Source organism: Gobius niger (assembly GCF_951799975.1).
Source record: "Gobius niger genome assembly, chromosome: 8".
Classification (NCBI taxonomy): Eukaryota; Metazoa; Chordata; class Actinopteri; order Gobiiformes; family Gobiidae; genus Gobius; species Gobius niger.
In genome coordinates, this window is record NC_136859.1 from 28,757,306 (window position 1) to 28,780,770 (window position 23,465).

The 23,465-nt window shown below is 41.9% G+C and overlaps 1 protein-coding gene across 2 annotated transcripts in view; it reads right to left on the reverse strand.

Annotated features, from left to right (window-relative positions):
• LOC306967021 (mannosyl-oligosaccharide 1,2-alpha-mannosidase IA) overlaps positions 1–23,465 on the reverse strand; it is a 247,917-nt gene that overhangs the window by 63,362 nt on the left and 161,090 nt on the right. For both annotated transcript variants that reach the window (XM_079561903.1, XM_079561904.1), the window contains exon 4: positions 16,551–16,631. In XM_079561903.1, coding sequence (XP_079418029.1) covers positions 16,551–16,631 — 81 coding nt within the window. The remainder of the gene's footprint in view (positions 1–16,550; positions 16,632–23,465) is intronic.

The following is a 23,465-nucleotide window of genomic DNA, read 5'->3' on the forward strand; positions in this document are numbered from 1 at the left end:
CATGCTTAAGCCTGCAGCGAGGACTGCGCTGAGTGGCAGGTTATGTGCTTATGATGATCCACTTTGATGTGAAGAAACGAAATTTCTCCCCAAACCACTTTTTATCTCTTCAGCAGAAGGACACTGGCAGATGTAAAGCTGGCAGACGCCGGGATGCGCTCAGCCGAACGCACAAATGCGGTGAATCAGACAAGGATTTAAGTGGCATTTCCTGATGTTATGCTAGCTCCAGATGCAGTTGGCAAACTTTTAAAGTGTCTGGTGTCTGATCAAGCCAGTCAAAAGTAAACTATTTGAACTGGGCGGGCTCTTACAGTTTGTATTAGCATGAATATTTAGCGCAGATGTCTCTAGATTCTGTTCGGTCTACCATGGCATTACAGGAAAGCAATATTCATTCTAATATGCTGAAAATGTCAATGCAAGAGACAGTATAATAAAGGATTAAAAATAGTACGAGAGAAGGCAATATTTCATTTATGTAAAGTTACCTCGTTTCCACACGTTTTTCTTACATCCCAGAAACCACAATAACTCTACACGTTTTACCCATGGACATTCTCTGCATAATCTCGACGATACATCATCCAAGGCTCCCATTCCCCCACCTGCACTGCGCTCCATATATCTCCTGTCCCGGGCCGACTTCATTTGCCCCTGTCTCCTTCCCTCATAGCGTCCTTACGTAACAGGCAGACAGTGTGGCGTGGGGGGGGAAAGGCACTGTACCCTTCATTGGAGGAGAGTGTATCCCTGCCTGTCCCAAAGGAGGGCTGGAAAATGATCTCTCCATGCTTCTGATAAATAACACTGTGCACTGAGCCGCACAATAAGTGGTCCATGCCTCCAATGTGGTCGCAGAGCAATCTTCCAGGGTACAGTGGGTTCGGAAAGTGAGCACCATTTTATTTTAATCTGATGCTGTGATGTACCGTAACTTGCAAACACTACAGCTGGTTTTAACTGGAGTCAGGCTGAGAACGCAGCTAATGCAACACTAACACTGACTGGGGAGGCTCTGAAGGAACTCAGAATCTTCAGGGAACTCCCAAAAGGACTGTTGATGGCATCATCTGGCATTTAGGGAGGGGAACTTTGGGGAAATCGTGGTGTGTAGTTCCACGGCAGGAGGCTAACGCTAACTTACAGTAGGACTGACTTTGTTTACGTGGTGAATCTAATATCACCAAGTAATTAAGAGTCCAGGAGTCAAAGTTGTTTGCCCAGGACCAATGTTAGGGTGTAACATTGTCCAGTGCAAACAACTGCACTTTGGTCCCGTTAATATCTGTTTGCCAAAGCCGTTTGCCAAACGGCAAGTTTGCCAAAGCCGTTTTTGTAGCCATTGTATTTTGCTTTTATCGTCCAGGGCCTGATATTAATAAATAACTCCCAAACTGGCGCAGTGAATGTCTGATATCTTTTTCCAGGAAAAACATCCAACATCTCAGTCGAAAGTGCAGTTCCAGAAACAGCAACACTACTGCACAGAGCTCTCAGGTCTCTGGTAGAGGACCCGAGCTCGGACGGACGAGACTTTTTCTCCACTGCAGGGAAAGCGTGTTTTTATGTGGGTTGGATGGAGGTTCTTTAGACTAATTAAAATGTTTAAATCCGCTGAGCTGTTCGGTTACTTTAGCGTTTGTCTGTTGGCAACAACAACAGCAACAACAACACGCTTACCGTTGGCTTTTTATTCTCATATGGCTCATGCTTTTTCTTGCTGCCAAGGCCAGAAATGCAAAGGATTACAATAACTATCCTCTTTTTTGCTTAAGTTAGCATTTCAAACATCGACGCATGGCAAAACAGAAACAGCTATTGCTCGTTAATGCAATTTATCGTCGGAGATCCTTAGGGGTAAATATTTGTGGATATTTTCCGGAACTGTAACTGATGTCATTGATGGGAGTAGTGCCGTCAGCCATTATGCAAACTGCAGCAAGCATCTCAAAAGCAACATTATTATTTGTCCCCTCCTGGACACCCAAATGATCGTGGGAGCTCTGTTGTCAGGCACTTTGTGCCCCTGGTAGGGTCTCCCATGGCAAACAGGTCCTATGTGACGGGTCAGACAAAGAGTGGTTCAGAAGCCCTTTATGAGAGACCAACAGGCCCGGTTAATCGTGAGGCCGTCCTCCCGTGGACCCACCACCTGAAGGAGGAGCCATAGGGGCTGGTACAATGTGATCCCACGACCCGGCAATGGACAAGTGGAAGAAGATGGATGGATGGATGGATGGATGGATGGATGGATGGATGGATATTATTAGAGTTGTGTGTGTTCGAACATTTATCAGAGATCTTGGTAAAAAGACCAGAGGTGCATTTTTGTACCTGTCACTTGCATGCAAAGTTTTACTTTTAGGGTCTTTTCCCAGTGAAATTAATTTTGAACTATCAAAAGTTTCCATCAATAGACAGCATAATAAGTTCCAACTTGTGCATTCAATACCGGAAGCTATTTTTGAAGTGCTTTATCTAAATACTGTAAGAGCAATTTCTTTTTTTTTACAATGCCGACTTTCCTGCCTTATGGAAAACTATCTTTCTGAACTCTACATAATTGGAATGCATACCCATGGTCACCTCTTTTTGCATTCTCTCCAGTTCATTCCCCCCGCTTTATGAATCAGTGCATTAGCGTCCAGGTGCATTTCCCCCGAGAATGGCTTCCTCGTCCCATCACTTAGGCGAAGTCTGTGCGCACATTCCGGAGCGCACGGTTCGCGCTAAATGGTGCAGGTGCATACGGCGTGGCAACTGACATTTGGCTCGTAACGTCGCCGCGAGCAAATGATGCAACCGCAGTGCAGCGAGAAACGAGGTCAAATTATCGGCGGGAGCGTTAGCAGAAGGTGTAGTGTGACCCTCCGCATCAGTCATGACTAAGCAAATTACCTGCTCCCCGTCTATTTATAGGCAAAGTGGTTTTGTTTTGCTGCGCAGAGCTGGAGGCGCAGGAGGCAGTATTTATTAAGCGGAAGAGTGGTGCTATTTAGATGCTTGAAAACAAAATAGTTTCCGAAAAGTGAATTAACTGCGGTCGAGGGACTGGAGAGATTCGGCAGTTTTGGAAGCAATCAGTGATCATGGGGCAGGCAGTGGCTCAGTGGTAGACGACAAACTTGATGATTTCCTTGACCTTGCCTTGAATGAATGGGGTGTGAATGAGAGGTTTTGGCATCGGCGCCTTTGCTAGCCCGGCTTATAAACACAAGAGTATAGCGTGACTCGAGTGTAGCACTTTAGGAAACTTGGCAATATCGTAAAGTGCAATGAACACATCCATCAATCTGCCGAACACAACTGGAGCTGAATCATGATTGAGATCGAGGCCTGTCACGATAACAGAATTTCCAAAGAAGTTCGATATATTGATTCACAAAAATATTATTGAAGGCCTTAACCCCCACTTTAACGCAGCACATTTTCTCTAGTATGACTTTACCCAAAGAGCTTCTTACAGCCTACAAGCCAGTGTAACACTTCATTTGAAAGCTAAGACCTACAAAACCAATGTTTTTTCTTTGTTGTGTTTCCACGCGTTGTTGCCGTGTTGCTGTCACTTTTTCGTCGCTTTTTTGTCATGTTTTTGCTGCTTTTTTGTAACTTTACTGTGGTCTTTTTTGTTCCTTCTTCATCACTTTTTTTGGTTGCATTTTTGCTTGTTTGACACATTTTTGGTGCATTTTCGTCTTTGTTTACGTCTCGTTTTGGTCCCTTTTTTTTTTTTTTTTTTTTTTTTAAAGCTTTTAGATTTGAGTAATGCCTTGATACCTGGATAATAACTGGAGGAAATGTGCTTGGTTATGGTGGGGGTTAAGAGGTTAATGCCATAGAAACTACCTCTAAAGCTTAAGGCGAAACTCAGTAACTCATGCCCCTAGAGGCCATAAGCGCCACTGCAGGTGTTGTAGCATGGTTTTTTTATACTCATTAATTGTCCGTGAGAGTAAATACTACGCTGACAGAAAAGACAAAAGGGAGAGAGGGATATTGTACATTGTGCCACAACTCAATGACACAATGGAGATCAGACTTGGCTGTAAATACTGCTAAAGTGGCGCTAGCCCACAGTTAGCTTTGCCTGCTAGCCTGTTAGCTTCTTCTTCGTGATTCTATTAGTGTGTATTGCGCCTCCGTCCTGGTGCAGATAAAAGTTGCAATTGTGGTTTTCTGGCCAGAGACACCAGGGGGAGATGAAAGACTTGTATTATTTGTATTACCCCCAGAAGGACCACGAAAAGGATTTATTAAGGTAAACAAGTTACTTTGTTCTTCTTTAAAAATGACAGTATAGGTTTGTTTGAAATCTTGATCTTTGAATATCCCGCAATGAACAAAAATTACAATGAAATAACATGAATAAAGTATAACATTAGAAAAAAATGCAAATAGGTGTAGAGACGATGAATACTGAGCCCAAAATGTATTGTTTATCTGTCAATTTATTTAATGATGAAATTATTGTGATAACCCTATTTGAGTGACTAAGCACAAGGCGGGGCCACAGTAGTGAAATGGTCAAAGCGTTTGTTCGTCTGTTCTGGGAATTGCAAGGCTGCCGGTTCAAGCTCCTCTTGAGCACATATGGTCATTCTGTCCCTGGATAAGCCACTCTCTCTTGTCTAAGCGTGGCTTGTTGCGACATGAGCAAAAAAAAAAAGTCAGTTCATCGTGCAGCTGGTTTGTTGTTTGTTGTGGCAAAAGGGCAGCAGAAAAAAAAAATGTAAAGTCAAGCTTCAAAGCTTCTGTGAAAGCTTTACAAATGATAAACAGAGCATTTCACAATTAAAATGTGCTATAAGTCGCAGTGCACCTAAAGAATACCATGAAAAACATGCCCTTAGAACTGAATTCATTTGTTTTGGCATTTGGCTGAGGAGCACTGGGGGGAGAACCATATACAGGAAGCATTTATTTTAGCCCGAGGGAGTAATTTGAATTAGAATTGGATGTGTTCTTTGCGTAGGACATACAGAGGCGAGGTGTATGGCAGATATGCAGGCCCTCGCATCTGCTGGCGTTTTGATATTCCTGCAGCGTGTCGCATTGTGGCTGGGTGTTAAAGACGAACCACTCCACATTAGCGCAGTTTTGAATATCAATGATCCCCGTCATCGTCAGAAGCTCGCCATGAAAGGTCACGTCACTCCCTTCTGAGAACAAACTTTACACTGTCGCTCAACACGGCGCAGGCTCCGGAGTCCGGTCCAGTAGTTCTGTTCCTTCTGCACAAAGACAGAGGGTGAAGAGTGGACCAATAAACCCAGAGGCATCGATAAAAAGTCACAGAGAGCTTGTAAAGCCAACTTTGCAGACTGCTGTGACTTTTGGGGAAGAACGTGTCACGCAGTTGAGGTTACAGAGTTATCTATAGCTTCTGTGTCTAAAGGTTACAGTCAGTTCTCCAAAAGTGTGTTTTTAAAATAGTACGTTAGATGAGGAAAGCATACAGTTGCATTTTGAACATGGTGGTATTGTCTCGAGATAATTGCTCATGAAAGTATAACAGTTAAGGCTTGAACCACCTGCAAATGGACACATTGTGATGGAAGCAGTAGTAATAGTAGGAGTAATACATTTGTTGTATCCCTTTAAAAGTGACTATTTTTGGTAATTTCCGCACACTTTAAATATGGCCTCCCTGCTGCACATCAGTAAGGTAAATAAGCATGTAGCCACTCAGAGGAGATCACCCTACATCACAGATCCCACTACTGTGGTATTTGACCAATCAGAAGTGCTCTCAACTTCCTTTTCTGTCTGAAAAAGACTGAAGTCTGGCTAAATTCACGATACATTTCTTTACATAACTTGAAAACTAACCACGGTAAGTTGATGAAACTCACATTTTATTGGTGAATAATTGTGCTAAGTGATGATATATGTGTTAGTTTTGGGGGACGTAGTGAAATAAGTGAAATTACAGCATGAAAAAGGCAGGCACCATATTTGATCATACTATGATCGTTCACTATGTTTTTATGTTGCCAAAGTTTATTTTTAGTAAAATGTTTAGGAAAACAATATTGGAGGTGACTGACACCGCCCTCTGCACGTAAAGCACAATCACATTACAAAAACTCTTGCCTATGACAGGTGTGATCATTAAAACATCAATAACACAAAACACAACGTCTCCTGAATACCAGCAAGTACTGTATATTTTATAAACCTTTGTATTTTTTTCTTTTTACCATTTTAAGGCAAGGAACCAAATGTGGTAACTTCGCTCACATTGCTTTTTTGCGTGATAATGAAAATGTTTGAAAAATGTTACAACAGAATTAAACTTGTGTTATGTCCCCCCAATAAAACTAAAACAAGTACTTCAATGAGTGCCTTTTACAGGGTTATTTTTATTAGTTAATACAGTTAAATTCTGCAGTATTTCTGATCTGTTTAAAACATGATCACGCACCTTTGTACCCAAACGTAAACTAATAATCTTTAAAGAATTGAACCCAGTCCAGATAACAACATGTGAAAACCTTTGCTGCAATGGAAAACTCAACTTGCAGAAGCTCGAAAAACGAAAGACATGTAACCAGCCTTCATGTGACAATTTTTCAAATTAAAAAAGTATTCTGCTGTAAAAGTTACATATCTGTGAATAATGTCCTCTATTGAACACGACTGCCATTGCTAAAATATCCACGTGTGCAACTGAACTCTATTTAAAATGTATTCAAGTCAGGCAGAAGAACTAACCAGTCCATTTCCCTCGGTGACTCCGTGGCCTAATGATGCTATTCAGCAAAGAGTAAACAACCGTTTGAGAAAAATAAATACCATACATACAAGGCATCGAGTTGTGTTTTTCTTAATAGGCAGTCTCTGGTGTCGTGACCCAAAATTAAACCATATTTTGAGACAGAAGTGGGGCACCCAAATGAGAGGGAAAACACGACGGACGGATACCAAAACAACTGCCTTCACCCACTCTCCACTACATTTACAGTTTCTCCGATACTAAAGTTTGAGTGGAACAAAACAGAAGCTAAATATGAAAGAGCGCAGCTATTTCAACTTTCAACCAAGCAAAAAGTAAACAATCGCATTCCCAGTTTTGGATAACCCTGTCAGTACCCTGAGGAAGTCTCTCCATTAGTCTTCATGAGGACGTGAGACAGGCCTCAACTCTGACAATGTTCAAATCCAGGCTGAAAACAGTTCTTTTTACCGATGCATATGACTGAAAGTATTTTATCTGCACTCTCGCCTTTTACTGTAATTGTTTAATTTTATGTTGATGTTTTTTATTGATTCTATTTGTTTTCTTGTATTTATGCAACTGTGAAGCACTTTGAATTGCCTTGTGTATGAATTGTGCTCTACAAATAAACTTGCCTTGCCTTGCCTTGCCTTGCCTTGCCTTGCCATAAGAAAGTGACATTTATTTGCACAAAAACATGAATCCGATGACCAATATTGAAGACGCTCTTGTAAAAGTACTTCTGAATGAATGTTTTGACCCTAATTAGTGGGATTGAGGAGAGTTCGCCAAGCAAATAGAGGTCCAGACTGTGAGAGCTGCCACTCACTGGTAAGATTAACCTGCCTGCCAAGTGTGAACCATCTCTCATTATTCTCTCTCATTTCCAAAAGTGCATTCTCTTTGCGAATAAAAATGAGACTATTCTGTGACTATATTATGAATTATCTTTTTTTAATCACCAGAAGAACACAGATATATTCATGATTTAGCTGAAAATGTGACCTTTTGTGATGTTTATTGTCGCTCCTTGGGCTCAGGATGTGAAACGCTGGAATTTCCTAAACTATTGCCCTAAAACCATACTGTACCAATGGGCCATGGGTAAGAGGTTTATGGGGCTTTCCCGCTTCTAATTTCACTGATGTTCTGTAAAAAACAAATGGCCTCTTCACTGCTGTAAAACTGTTATCAGTATTCACAACATGAGTAACCCACCAAGTTAAGACATGAGTAGGCAAACATGAAAACCTGTTATATGTAATTGAAAAATGTACTTAAAATGATCACTTACGATGGAAAACTATGATGATACAATGTTGTTTTTGCTTCTGCTTTCGTCGGTGCATATTTCCGTCTCTCTGCTCATCTTGCTTTCCTTCCACCTCTGCCTAAAACTCCCAGCCTCATATTTACCCGCGCCTTCATGGGCAGAAAAAGTCTGTCACACTCGGGAATGGGCCAATTATGTGAGGATTCTCAAGTCCATTCTGAGGGAAAAACACTTTATATAAAGTACATATTCCTGTATTTACTGTGGAATTGGCATGATAATGGTTTTCTCAAATGCGAAATAGCGGCTTTTGCTAAATAGACCAGACAGCAGCAGGGCGCATTGGTAATAGACGGAGAAGGCGAGAGTTTAGAAGAACCACCTCAATTTGAATGAGGCTGCCCATGCATAGGATTGTGCCACAAGTGATTTGTACAGTTAGATTCTGGCACCCACTTGTCTATCAGGTTTACAAGAGCTGACAGCTCCCTGTCAATACCTGGCAACCCGCTTTTTGGAAGCTTTCACAGAAAACAAATGCAAAAGAAGCCATACTAGACTGAAAATTAATAAAAAACTGAGATGTTGTATATGTAACGTTTGCTGTTTTTGCTTCTTGCATCACCCTAATGGAAGACGGTAAACAAATTCTACATAATAAAGGGCTTAAATACATTTTCCAATTGTGCATAATTGTCTTCCCCTTTATCATAAAAAACCCACAATATTTGTAAGTTTAATTAACCTCCATAAAATGTAATAAGCACAAATCAAGACACAGCAGGTGAAAACATTGATTTTTCAAGCAGCTTCCATTCCATTTAAGCTAGTTTTTCCCCTTAACATCATAGTGTAATGTCAGAGTAAAAAAAGACCCTTTGCGATGCTTATTTTATGACGTTTTGTAGTGAGTCGGAGATTTAAAAACATTGCATCGCACCGGCTGGTTTCCCACGATTGTTCATTTACATATTAATATGATAATACTGAAATACAGCATTTGTTATCCACGTGTGGCAGGAAAGGCGACTGAGATAACACGGTAATCAGGGCCACTGCTCGCGGTCTTGGTGCCCTAAGCAGAAATGTTTGGCCAACTTACAAGCACCATCCAGGGCCTCAAGTGCCTCTCTTGCCTCCGGCCGCAGTAGTGCCTGCATAGGGCTCTGACTATGATTCATCATGGATGCTGCCCGTGTGCCACTTGCTGATGGCCGTTTTGAACACACGCCACCTCTCCTGGTCTCCACAGTCGCCATGATGTTTATGAGCACACATTTTCTACGCTCGCCTGCGGCTCCAGCTCTGCCGTTCGCCTTCAGTACGCCAAGCTGACCGTACTCATCACCGCAACCTCACAAACAACAAAAGGGAAGCATGATGCACGTAGTGTGGTTAGAGAGACCATAGACCAATGAAATGAGTGCACATAGTGTGTCTTATATGTAAGAGAAAAAAGGGTTTGTCAACTATGAAACAAGTTGCTGTATATAGCCTTAGGAATAAAGGCAAGAGATGGATCATATGTAGAAAAAGTGCATGGGTGCACAATAAGCCTTATGGTGACTGAGAAACTGTTCATGTATAAAGTGTTTGAATGTAGGAAGTGCCTGCATTACTGTTTTGAAATGAGCCTGCCAAAAAGTCCAAATGAAGTCGTTGTTTTTCCCTTATAATGCTAAAATATTTGAATTATTTTGGCAGAAAGACCAAAGGCTCATGGTAGATTTTGTAGTTCTTGTAGAAAAAATTGTCCTATGCCTATCATTCAACCAGAGCCCGAGGGAAACCTGTCAGGAGCAGTGGGTAAGCATTAACCCACTTCTAGATCTTGGTTAAAATTACCTATTGAGTTAGACGGACATCTGGGTCAGTGTGACATGACCACCTGAGTGACAAAGGCTGCCATTTTAGCGTGGGTGAAGCTGTGGCCATCATGCCAAACGAGTGTCGTATGCCAGGTTGCAACAAATCACAAAAGCAGCGTTAGTTGTCTGAGCCTGTTCCTACAAATGCGCACTTAAGTGTATGTATTGACAACAACTTCACGATACGATGCATATCCCAATACAGAGATCACGATACGGTACGTGTCACGATTCATGTGTACAGAGTGTCCATAATCCAAGATATATTCCGTAAGAAAAAAAGGATCTTAGAGGTGCATAAAGGGAGGTTTTTATTAAGCTGAATAAGCTGTGCAATTTAAGCCTTTTATTGCCTACATGTTGTGATATGTTTTGAATAAAGACTATGATTAGACAAATATATTTGCATATCACGATACATTGTATATAGCCAATAAATCGTGAAGGCCATGTCCAAATCAATCCAATCCACTTTATTTATATAGCACATTTAAACTACAAATCGTTTCCAAAGTGCTGCACACGCAACCACAAAAAACATATAACTAAAACAAAACCAATGAGCTCTACCGCTAGATGAGTATAAAACAATAAATGAAATAAACCGTTTAAAAGAATAAATATAAATAAAACACATTAAAAACTATAATTAAGAATGAAACTCAATAAAATTAATAAAAAGAGACAGGGGACCACGCTACTTACATGGTGCTAAAAGCCAGAGAAAAACAGTGAGTCTTAAGATGAGATTTAAAGAGGGGGTATTATGCTTTTTTCAATCACACAGCACCAGTCTATATCACTCTACAATGATGATGAAACCTTCTGTTGGTCTGTAACTGCAGTAAATTAGAATAACTGCCTTGTATAAAATTGCTCTCTCAAAATGGCTGTAGCGAATGTCTTGAAATAGGCCTCTGTCTCTTTAAGAACCTCTGACCCTTTCCGACACGCCCCCTCCACACGCTGTCTGTGGCATCAGTGGGGAGGGGGTTCTGCTGAGGAGCAGTGGTTGGTTACTCGGCTGGTGACGAAAGCTCGGAGGCGTCTCCAGGAGGTGGGGGCGTTCCTAGGAGGACTCAGGCAAACCTATCCCTAAAATGGCCGCCATCAGAGTTTTTACAGATTACTCAAAAATACGTGAATGTGCCAAGGCAACACTTCAGGCATGTTTTTAATGAGGGAATGACATAATAACATGATGTAAACCTTGAAAAAGCATAATACCCCCCCTTTAAAACATTCGGCGGCTGGTGACGTACGATGTAGCCTGGCACGAGCCAGACTGATCCTCCATGTAAAGAGATATATGGGGATACAGTCTGGAACTGTACGATTTGAATCTCGCTGACTCCGGCAAAACCAGGCAGAGCCAATCATAGCACGGGAGGCGGGAGTTAATGGTGCGTCATCTTCTGAGCTAGGATTTCCCATCAACCAGTGCTCCTCAGGGCCGTAACGAAAACAGTGATGATAATGAGACAGACTTGTCGTTAAAGCCACAGCAAGAAGCTGCTCTGAGGGAACATTTACTCGACTGCACGTGTGGACTACAAACAATCATGGCGGAGGACGTGTGTCGCTTTGTGTTTGATCGGTTCACTCTCATTCAAACTGCGATCGCTAGCCCCGCCTCCAGTCTCGATTTCGAAATTGCGTCCTATTACCACAATTCCAGACTGTCTTTTATATGTATTTATAAATACATATATAAAGTCAGTCTGGCTTTTGCCAGGCTAGAACAGATGTGGAGGAGCAGAGGCTTCCACAGTTAAGGACCGACAACGGGAACGCTCTGTCCCTTCTGGTTTTACAGAACAATGGTGTTTAGTGGCAATTGAATGTGTATCCGACCAAATCGATCTAATCATTCATTAATACTTGAATGATTTTAAATCAGGCTTTGACATCATCTAAATGTGGTCAATGGGTTGACAGCTGAAAACATCTGGATTGTTGATCATTTGCGATGCCTGAATGCTATACGAAAAAATGGTTCAACAGGCTATAGAATTCTTGCAAGTTTCCCAGAGTAGTCATCTTCCTAACTGTCCAGGGGATGTATGGCCATCACTGCTTTCTATTTCTATAGTTCTATGATGTCAAATGTAAGTACAGCTAAGCCTCAGGTGTCTGTTTTTTTTTTTGGTATAAATATAACATAATGGGCTTTTTTGGTTTTGCTTTTTTTTGGTTGATCCAACCCCGGAACCTTGTAGCCATGAGGCAACGTGCTTGACATCAGATAAACCCACTTTTATAGCCTTTAGTGCACCCCGTATGTTTTTAATACCGCGCTGCCCTCACTGGTCCGACAGCCTGTCCCCAGAGCAGAGACTGTGTGAATGAAAGATGGCATTGTAAAGTGCGTGGAGCAGTTTGAACAAGATGTTTACCTGGGGACCTCTCCCATAAAGACTAACGCCTGATCCTCCCGGGCCCATGAGCACACACACACACACACACACACACACACAAACGCACACACACACGCTCACAAACAGTGCCGACACATGGTCAAAACAACAGGAGGTTATTAATGACCCGCTCCGGTCCTGCTCCAAGCACTTTTCACCTAACTGCATCCCACAAGGCGCCATCATCCCTCCCCATTCTCTGGCAATCACTTACGGACGGCACCAGCTGCCCATGTCCCCTGGTCAAATACTGGAGACACAATCTCATGGTCCCGCGCGTGGAAACCGTGGCGATTTGGGAGGGGAAGCGACAGACCTTCAATCTGTGGTTTTATCATTGGGCTGGAGCGGAGGCACTTGACAGAAAAGGAACTCTAATGGGCAAATCGTGAGGAGGCGAATCAGGTGGCTATAAATCTGCCTCTCAGGGACCCTTCACTGGAACTCCGCGGATGAGCCCGGTGATGGATAACTGCGGCGCGTAAAAGGTATTGATACGTCCGTCAGGAAATGGGGACGCGGCGCTCCATCCGGGAAAAAATGAAGGCGCGCAACAAACAGGAAGGAAGTCGGAGGAGGAGGAACAAAAGGAAGAACTGCAGTCTTTAGAAAAACATGTTGATATGCAGCCAAACAATCAGACGAACACGTTTACTTGGGCAAGGTGACCCAAGGACACAACAACAGTGTGCAATCCCAGAAGAGGCGCTCAAACTCTAATATTTTTCAGCAGGGGGGAGGTGATATGTTTATGATCCATGCGCACTTAACCCTTCAAGAAATAACTAAAGCCATCTGCTCCTTCTGAAAGTTCACTGTGATGGATAAAACTGGCATGTCACTCACTAAAGGTCAGCACACACTACACGACTTTTCTAGTCGTAAATGATTTTATATAGAATGGGGGGTCCACATTACACGATTGGATTCAGTGCGATTTTCTAACGTGTGGGGGTTCACACTTAATGACTGAGAATTATAAGAGCGAACAAATGATTCTGACAAACAGCTGATGTTTTATAACATAGCGCGTCTGTCCTCTCTACGGCTTCCAAAACTGACCCCAAATCCGCAAAGACAGGCCTGTTTGTGAGCGTGGGATAACGTGTGCGGGTCCCGATTGGTCAACGGTGTCAACAATGTCACAACACCGCAGCGCTAGGCTACTGCTACTACGAAGCTTCAACTTGGCTATAGTTCTGTCAAATGGAGATAAAAGTTGGCGACAGGAAGAAGCGGGACGTATTTCAGTGGCTTTAATAAGAAAAGGAGACGGGCGTCAACCTCAGGATGGAGGAGACAGCGGAGGAGATAGCGGGGAGACTAGCCGCCTTTAGCGGCGAGGTGAAGCTAAACAGGTCGTCTCCAAACACAGTAAGTGCCGCTAAACTCTGTTCGTGGTTGAAATGTAGCTGTAAAAGGTGGTTGTCGTGAACTTTTGGTGATATAAAGTTGTGCTGTTTCGTGTGTGGGGCTGTGGCCATGACATGAGTTGTTTGGGCCGCTGGTTTAACAGAGAAGTGAAAAGAGGAGGCGCACCCACGTGTCTTTCTACCGCCCACACTACACGACCCGACTCTGTGTGACCGCCTTCGACTAGACGCGACTCGATTAGACTCGGCACGACTGAGAATTAGAGCGAAATCGGGCATAAAAGTCGTGTAGTGTGTGCTGACCTTAAGCTCATAACAAGCGCACCACAGCGCAGTGAATCAAACTTTTTTTGCTTGGCATTATCTGACAACGTCGTGGAATAATGGCTTCAAGTGCATAAGCTGCGGCGGTAATGTATTCATGCTTCACTCACGGAGCAGTGGGCTATTTTATGCAGCTCTCACTCCCGACTTGTCCGGCTCGCAAATCAATGTCCATTAAAGCGGCTGGCACGCGCGTTCTCACCAGCGAGCTCTCCCGACATTAATTCAGATCCAGCTCAGATTCCGGGTATCTCACAGTGCGTGAAACAGCGGACAGAGGGTGTATGCTTCGGGAGGCGCTGCAGGCACACGCTCATTACAGTGACGCGGCGACCTCTGCTGACTTTCACTTCTGTGCTCGTGAAAAAGTGGACCTTGAGTTCTGCGCTTGTCTAAAGCGTTATTTATCTCGTCGAGGCTTAATGTTGTTCCATTCTGGTTCCGCCTTCAGTGTGTGGACAGCTTTTAACCTGCTTTTCTCGATTCCTTAAAACTAAGCAGAACCCTAAACTTTCCCAAGTTCAAAGTCAAAACAAACAAAGCACACTTGACACCCAATTGGCTTCCTTTGCCAAACTGTTGTATGCAGTGACATCACTTACATTCCTTCTGTACGTGATAGATACAGACGGCATCTCGTCATAGAAGGGGGCGTGGCTTCGCCGAGAGGGAAAATAGACTCTTCTAGGAAACACAGTTTTTCACACGTTTTAGCCATTTAATGGCGAAATATAAACTTATTTATCACATACAAATAAGGTCAAGTCTAAATCAGGTCCATATGAATGTTTATTCACAAAAAACAGCAGACGTAGCTATCGCTAGCATTAGCTTGATGCTAACAAGTAGCATCATGTTATCATTCTCCATTATTTATGTATTTATGGGCTGTTGAACCACTTTGCTCCTCCCCATGTCTTTGAGTCTTTATGTATTTGAAAATTATATTCATAATTCAGCATTTGTTAAAGTAATTTTTGAATAATTAGAGAAGGTTTAGATTTTTCTCCAAATTGTTTTCCCCCTTAACCGCTTTCAAACATATATGGGTAATTCCAGAGATGCCGTCTGTATCTATGCTAAAACGTACACTTCGTAAATACAGGGTTTATACAGGCAGGAGTCAAACATAATACTTTTTAATGCCACAAACACAGAAAAAAAAATCAGCGCATGATTCATTTAAGATTTGCAAACAAAATGTAAGGAAGCAAGCCTCGAACAATGAATCTGAAATGGATTTTGATCATATTTTTTTCCGTTGGGATGGAACAGCAAACCTTCCTACAGTGTTGGTGGGCGAACACTCGAGCACCGAGCTAAAAGCACAATAATAGAAGGCCAGAGTTATATTGTCTTCACAGCGGTCCGGTTTCACAGCTTCACACCTGATGGCTGCCCATTCTAACCACAGGCTTTAACGCTGTAGCACGGCGCTGGTTCACTGACTGCTGACTGAGAGCTGTTCAAGGACACAGCCTCGGATACTGTTCTGGCAGCCAACAGCGCTTTTATCGCATTTAAAGACATTATGTTCTGATGCCTCTCTATCTCTGCCACGTTATAACACTGTTTTTGTCATGACGCATGGAGGACATTCTGCCAAATAACACAGAACATTGTTGCAGTTCAAGCAGGTTTAGGGTTTTCTTTTTAAAATCATCTTGACCTGTGAAGGCCCGGCCGAACTGAAAACTATTGCCAGCTCAATCTGTCAAAACAACGGGACATTGTTTTGAATAGGTCAAATTTGATATGATTTGACAACGTAAGACTGAACTCGGCAGGGCTCATACATGAAACGTTTTATCGCGGGGGAATTTATGCTATTTGTGAGGCATGCTTTGAAGTGAAGGCAATTTGGGCGCTGAAACGATCAGGTTCCAGAGTCCAGTGACGGTGTCTGAACTTAATTTTTATATTATGCAGTATTTGGGCTTTTAAGACGACCCTTAGCCATGGTGTTTTTGTAGTATAACTTGTTTAGAAAATCCTACCCATATGTAGTTATATGCATTTATAATAAACACCAGCAGAGGGGGCACTTTAGCCTCATATTCACCGAAGGCCAGTACGGCAAAGCAAAAACTTTAGTTGTGGCCAAAAAAGAAAGAGAGGATCAGAACAAGCTTGGGGACGTTGTCTAAACTGTAAACTCTTGAAAGTCTCGATGTGACATATACCGGAGTGTGGGCTGGTGTTTTGACTGCACAAGAGGGAGACAGACGAAATACGCACTTGAAGGATTCCTGAAACATGCGAGAAAGAAGCAAAACACCACTCCTGGCCTGGTTTTGATAAGGAAACAGCGACGTACCAAAAGTAAAAAAAAAAAAAAAAAAAAAAAAAAAAAATGACATTAATCAAACTATGACGGCTGAACGAGGTTGGCAAAGTAAAGCTGCTTTATGTGAGTATGAGAGCGGGCACCTATAGGGTCAGACCGTTAACCTCTACAGCCTCGCTCTACTTAAATCCAATCAGTTCAGCAGCACAGGTCCAAGGCCAGCCCGTATACAGCAAAGGGGATGAATTCACCACACAGCAGAGACTTAACAGATGTATAAATCTTACCTCCTCTCCCGTCAGGTAGTACGCCGACAGCAGCCCGCCGACGTAGCGGATGTTCACCTCGAAGAGCGAAGCCTCCCCGTTCTGGTGAGCAAAGACAGAAATGAAAATGTAAATTAAATATCGCTTTCTGAGGATTTCCTTGTTTGATTTGAACTCGGAGAATCTGATTTCCGAGGGCACCTGGAATGCAGCATGCTAGATAGAGGCGGGATGCGTACAGACGGCATCGCGTCATAGAAGGGGGCGTGGCTACACCGAGGGGGAAAATAGAATCTTTTGGAAAACTTTTCCCTCTTTTTAGCCACTTTCTGGTGAAATATTAACTTATTTCATCATATAAATAAAGTCAAGTCTAAATCAGGCATATATGGATATTTTCTCACCACAGATTGTTCAGTAGAAGTGAAAAAAATGCAGTCGTAGGTAGCGCTAGCTTACCGTTAGCATTAGCACGATGCTAACATGAAGCATTCTCCGTTATTTATATATTCATGGGCTGTTGAACCACCTTGCTCCTCCTCATGACTTTGTATCTTTATTGAGTAGAAAACTATATTCATAATTCAGCATTTGTTAAAGTAGTTTTTGAATAATTAGAGAAAGTTTAGATTTTTCTCCAAATTGTTTTCCCCCTTAACGGTTTTAAAACATGACCATATATTAGGGGCGAATCCAGAGATGCCGTCTTTATCTATACTTGAAACTCAACACTTTTTTTTATTGACAAAACACCTTATATATTTGAGCTCATCTGTGCTGTACATGTGTCAAGAACCTTGGTGCTACAGGTGGTTCATGACTTGTACATTTAGAAAGGGAAATTTTCTCTATACATCGCCATGACAACAGCAGCTGCAGTTGCTAAGAGATCCAAGGCATAATGTATAATAAAAATCCCTACTCCGCGCTGACTTGATTGATTAACCTTATCTCTCATTGAGACGATATATTAGACGTCCTTGACGGTGTGCGGCATATTAATGGGAATGAGCCAATAAAAGCAATTGCCACAAATTATCAATATTAAAGAAAGATGGAGGCAACTGCAGGCTATGGGGACAAAACAAATTGAAAGTTTTTGCTTATTTAATGCTAACTAATGAATTGGGGCAAATGGCACATTTCAATCGTGATTTCGACATGATTGCGATCATTTGTGCAGCCCTCATAACAGAATTAAAATGTGTGGCAAATAGCACCAGTAAAAGCCTTTCGACACTTCTCTTGTCACTTTTATGTCACTTTTCTTAAGTAATCTGCTACATTTCTCCACTTTGCATGTGCCTGATGAAAGTATTTGACACTATAAACCTGGTTAGTGAGAGTTTTCGCCTCTTTGTAGCAGTTAATCAATGCATTTGGCCGAGTACGAAGAAGCCTGCTAAAGAATTCTGTCGAAAGAATACCAAGAGTATTAAACTGGACAAGAAAACCGGACTTTGGAAGAGAGAAATCATTCCCCCTCTGCGTTTTAACCGAAAGGCTCCCACAACTGTTGATTAATGGAAGCTTTAAGTTTACCGCAGACTGATAAAGCAAAATCTCAAGCCCTTCAGCCCGACCGCGTTCAAATGTCATCCCCAGCGTGCTCAACGTTTTCCCGCTTTTGGCGTCAGATCAGAAACCCATAAATCAATTTCCGGCCGCTGTTTGCACACATGAAATGATTGAAGTTGATTTCATTTCTATATTCCAAAGAAGGATGAGGAGGTAACGCCGCATGTGTCTCAATATGTCACCGTAATTATAGCTTCTTGTGCTCGCTGAAGGTTGCGGCATCGCGGCACTCATTGACTTGGAGACCCATTGAGAGGCAAATTGCTATCTCGAGTGCGGATGATAAGAAAACTGTAATTGGGTGCCGAAGAGGGCAATTAGCTTCACTCGGAGAGAAGCGTAAAGATAGGGAGACATTGGCATTCGTTTTCATTTATCTGCATATCTCTTTTCAAAACATATTTCAAACCACTTTGAGTTATTAAAGTCGTTTTTGTCTTAAGAGATCGATACTTGGCAGCAGCGTGTGAATTAGATGAAAAATACGAGAGCAATAGCCTCAACACCAACTTTCCCCCCCAAACTTTTCCCTTTCATTTGTCTTCCGTCTGTTTATAAATGAGGTGGTACACTTAGGAGACCAGTCACATACTCCCTCCTGCAGCGCATTTGTAAAACCTGTCTGTGAAAGCAGCTGGCCTCCAATAAAATATCACTTTTAATATTCTATTAACTCAAGAATGTGCTTCATTTTGGCTATTCAGTAAGATTCAATATATCAAAGTGAATATTATAACACATGCAGAGAAAATTCAAATACATTATTAGATTTGATTAATATTGATTGATATTTGAGCATAATGAATTCTATTTGACTGATGTATGTTTGATTGAGCTATTAATAATAACTATTTGCTATTAATTTTGCAAAAATTCCATGGCTCATTATCGCCACAAAGCGTGAGAAAACCGCTAAACCAACAGATTTATAAGAGTGCTACTACAAAGCTATTTTTGTTTTGTTTTAAAGGGGCTAGAGGCAAGTTGGTCATTTTTATACTCACTACTGCCACCTCAGGTCTTATGTGTAACTGCACCTTCTATTTTAAGCTTGTGCATGACGGCACTTTGGACCCGAATTAACACCTTTTTGAGTGACAGTGCAGGATTTTAGAGGCAGTTGTGGTGAACAGGTCTGAGCTCATTCTACACATTAGGAACATGCTGGAAGATGTAGGGGGAGGAAAATACATCATTTTAACATTTTTAAACTCGTACAGTCCCTTTAATGGTTTAAAATTAGGAAGGAATGAGACGAGATCTCGTGCCACCCTGTTATATTTTATCGATTTCTCTTTTGTTTTACTAGGATGCATCCAATATACTTTTTGCAGACTGTATTCAGTAACCCACATAATCTTACCAATAATACTGGTTTAAAATAAAAATAAAAATAATAATATGTAAAGCTGTTCAGCAAAAGGAAATATTTCATCTTTGTTTATTATTGTCAAAATCTCGTCTTGTACCGTTCTCGTAAAACCAATCTGGTGTCTCGTCTCATAGAATTTGTGTCTTGGCCAATTGGTACATCCACACCAAAAATTGGACACCTAGATCTATGATTGACAGGCACTGGAGCTCTGTGGAGGCTAGTAGCTGGTCCGCCTGCCCCACCAGGCTTTCCATCTTTTGCCCTTTTAAGGTAGGAGGTGTCTAAGCAGCCATGTTAATTTTACAGACCTCTCAGGATCATTACTATGAATGGGGCTGTAATGGATATATATCTATGGTCTTGGCCCACCCTTAGTTGCTGGTTGGTCTAGAATAGTTGACCAAGAATAGACCACTTTTTTTGGAAGGGTAGTGTTATTTGTACATTTCAAAGAGGGGGTATTATGCTTTTTTCAATCACATAGCACCAGTCTACATCACACTACAATGATGACGAAACCTTCTGTTGGTCTGTAAATGCAGTAAATTAGAATATCTGCCTTGTATAAAATTGCTCTCTCAAAATGGCTGTGGCGAATATCTTGAAATAGGCCTCTGTCTCTTTAAGAACCTCTGAGCCTTTCCGACACGCCCCCCTCCACATGCTGTCTGTGGCATCAGTGGGGAGGGGGTTCTGCTGAGGAGCAGTGGTTGGATACTCGGCTGGTGACGAAAGCTCGGAGGCGTCTCCAGGAGGTGGGGGCGTTCCTAGGAGGACTCAGGCAAACCTATCCCTAAAATGGCCGCCATCAGAGTTTTTACAGATTACTCAAAAATACGTGAATGTGCCAAGGCAACACTTCAGGCATGTTTTTAATGAGGGAATGACATAATAACATGATGTAAAGCTTGAAAAAGTCGATTTTGCATAATACCCCCCCCCTTTAAGCATTATACAAAAACGTCTTTTCAATGTCATTCTGAGTAATTCTATGTAAAATATATGTTCCCTGCCTCCTCTACGTATGATTCACATTTGGGTCATTGTGGACTTGTAGCTTAGTCCAATCCTTTCGTTAGCCGCTGCTCTACTCTGATAGTATTCATATAAAATACCGGATCAATAGAACTTACGCAGCTTTCCACGTCACAGGTTTAATTTCCCCACACCGTTCAGAACCCACTGACCGTCTCCAAATGAAGAAAAAAAAAAAAAAAAACCCGTTGAGAATATTTTCATTCATTCGATTCACGTCATGGAAACCATTCAATTTCCCCTTCAATTAAATAACATGAAAAGAGAGGCCCGGGGCTGAGTGAACGCGCATTAAAAATACAACTTAAATCCGTGCTGGCATTTATTCGCATCACAGAGAAGATGTGAGGCACGGAGATTAATAACATTGTCAAAACCTCCAATTTCAAAGAGCTCACTTGCCAAATGGAAGTGAAGAGTTTGTGATCATTTTCCAGCCCCAATACTACAGGTGTTTGCAAAGAAAAGCCAGTGAGAGTCGCAATGGTTTAAACAGTATTGATCCCATTTTCAAACAGTTTTATTGTATTGATTTTCTGTCACGCTTTAAGTAATGTACATGATGCTGCTGTAATCCATATAGACAGGGATTGCGGGTCTAAAGTCATTTTTCATACAGACGTAATTAGAAACTAGACTGTGATTGCGCAATACGATCAGTCAATATCAGTATCAAAATAGCTAAATGAAAAGAGCACATGAATCATCTTTTTCAATCCTCTGGACTGGTTTACTCTGGCAACCACTGACATAAAAGGGAAAAGGCTGAATACAGAAAAATGAAGAAATAAAAAAAAAAAGACTGTAAATTAAAAAAAAAAAAAATAGCCTGAAAATTCATGCAGATGATTTTCCTGAATATGAAGTTTTTCTATGGTTGCTATTTACACGCTGTTTACATTATGGTATTTGGAGGTCATTTTCATTGTGCCAATCATCCTGCAAACCTGTATTTAACGCAATTTTTTAAAGACGAAACAAAGTGGTCGCTTCAGTGGGTAGAATAGTCTGTAATAGTCAGGCGCTCTTCAGGATCATTTCAGGGTCATGATGAATGTTTTTACAGAGCAGGTTGTCCATTAGTAGTGTAAAAATAGAACTCGTAGCTAGGGTTGAGCATACTGTATGTAGCATGAAGTTATTCTCCACTTTGCTCCTCTCCATTGCAACTTCACTGCCACCGGACCGGGGCAACCAATACACACTAATAGATTCACGAAGAAGTAGAGTCCATAAGCGCAACCGCAGGTGTTGTTGCAAATTACGATTTTTTAACTTATTAATTGTCTTGGAGAGTAAATACAACGCTGACAGGAAAGGCGAAGGGAGAGAGAGATATCGTACATCCAATTATACAATAGAAATATTTTTTTTCACTCAAACTTAGCTGTAAACACTGTTTAAAGTGGCGCAAGCCCGCAGTTAGCTTTGCCTGTTTGCCAGTTAGCTTCTTCTTCGTGAATCTATTATTGTGTATTGGTGCTCCGGTCCGGTGGCAGTCAAGTTGCAAACATGGTTTTCTGGCCAGAGTCACCAGGGGGAGATGAAAGATCCTCCAATCATCCCATAAACACTTGTATTACCCCCACAGGGACTACGGAAAGGATTTATTAAAGTAAACACGTTACTTAGTACTGCTTTAATATGGATTGAAATGTATTCATGTAATGTAAAGCCATGTTAGAGTTTCATTATTTTGCTCTGGGTGTTTCTCCATGTGGGGATCTTCCTACTCCCTGCTTTGCTTTAACCACAGGTATCCAAATATGAGGTTTAAAAACAAATAGCCTTCCAGACGCTATATTTCATTTCCCTTTGTAAAAAACAGCATTTTTTGTGTCTATGTGTGAACTGATTCCCTATAAACACCCTCGTGAACACTGATAACATCCACTTTACAATTGGAGCTTTGTCGTTTAATTCGGCGTGGCTTCCTCACGGCGTGTTTGGACTGAGGACGCGGGAGGCGGCGCTGGCCTTTTGCAAACATGCCACACTTAAAACAGGTGAAGTGAGCAACAGCTGGGCCTGCGCAGAGCTTCTCCTTGTTCTCTTCACGCCGCTCAAGCTGAGGATCTAATTAGTGTCGGCTACGGGAAGCTGTCACCGAAACCCCACAACTGCTATTCCCTCAACATCCTGCAGGAAATCACTACTGCATTAAACGTCTCTCTGCGATTGAAAGGGGTGAAATTGCAACATAATGAAATGAGGATACAAACGGGCTCAGATTATTTTCATTGTTTACAGCTGAGAATATTTATAGGGGAAGTTCATGCCAACGATAAAAAGCCAAGTCGACCCAAAGATGTTTTTTTTTTTTTACTTTTGCAAGGACTCCCTGACAAATACATTTTTTTCTCCAAACTATGAAAGGTCCAAAAAAAAAAAATCATATAAGTTTTAGTTTAATAATCGTTCTGTGTTAGCCTGGCTTTGTCCTCTCGGCACACAAGACAGGACACACACTGAACCTTGAATCTTAGCGGTCGCACGGAATTAACAAGCCCCACTCATCACCAGTACACATGAAGTTGTAGTACAAAACAAACCAGGGCCAGATCCAGCGATGGCGGGAATGTTATGCAATGTCTATGCAGTTGTTCGCCGGTGAGCTCCTTCACAGCGAGTTGCATCGATTCAGACTTAACAGGTGAGTGTTACACTGGAGAGCAGCCCCCGGCTAACACAGTTGGACGACAGCACTCTGCTCGCCGTGCTGCTGTTGTCACATTTGCTGATTGGTTTTATTCAATGCGTGTTAAAGCAGTACTAAGTAACTCTTCCCCCTAGAGGCCATAAGCGCAACTGCAGGTTTAGTAGCAAGTTACGTTTTTTTTAACTTATTAATTGTCTTGGAGAGTAAATACGACGCTGACAGGAAAGGCGAAGGGAGAGAGGGTTACTGTGCATCCAATTATACAATGGAAATATTTTTTTTCACTCAA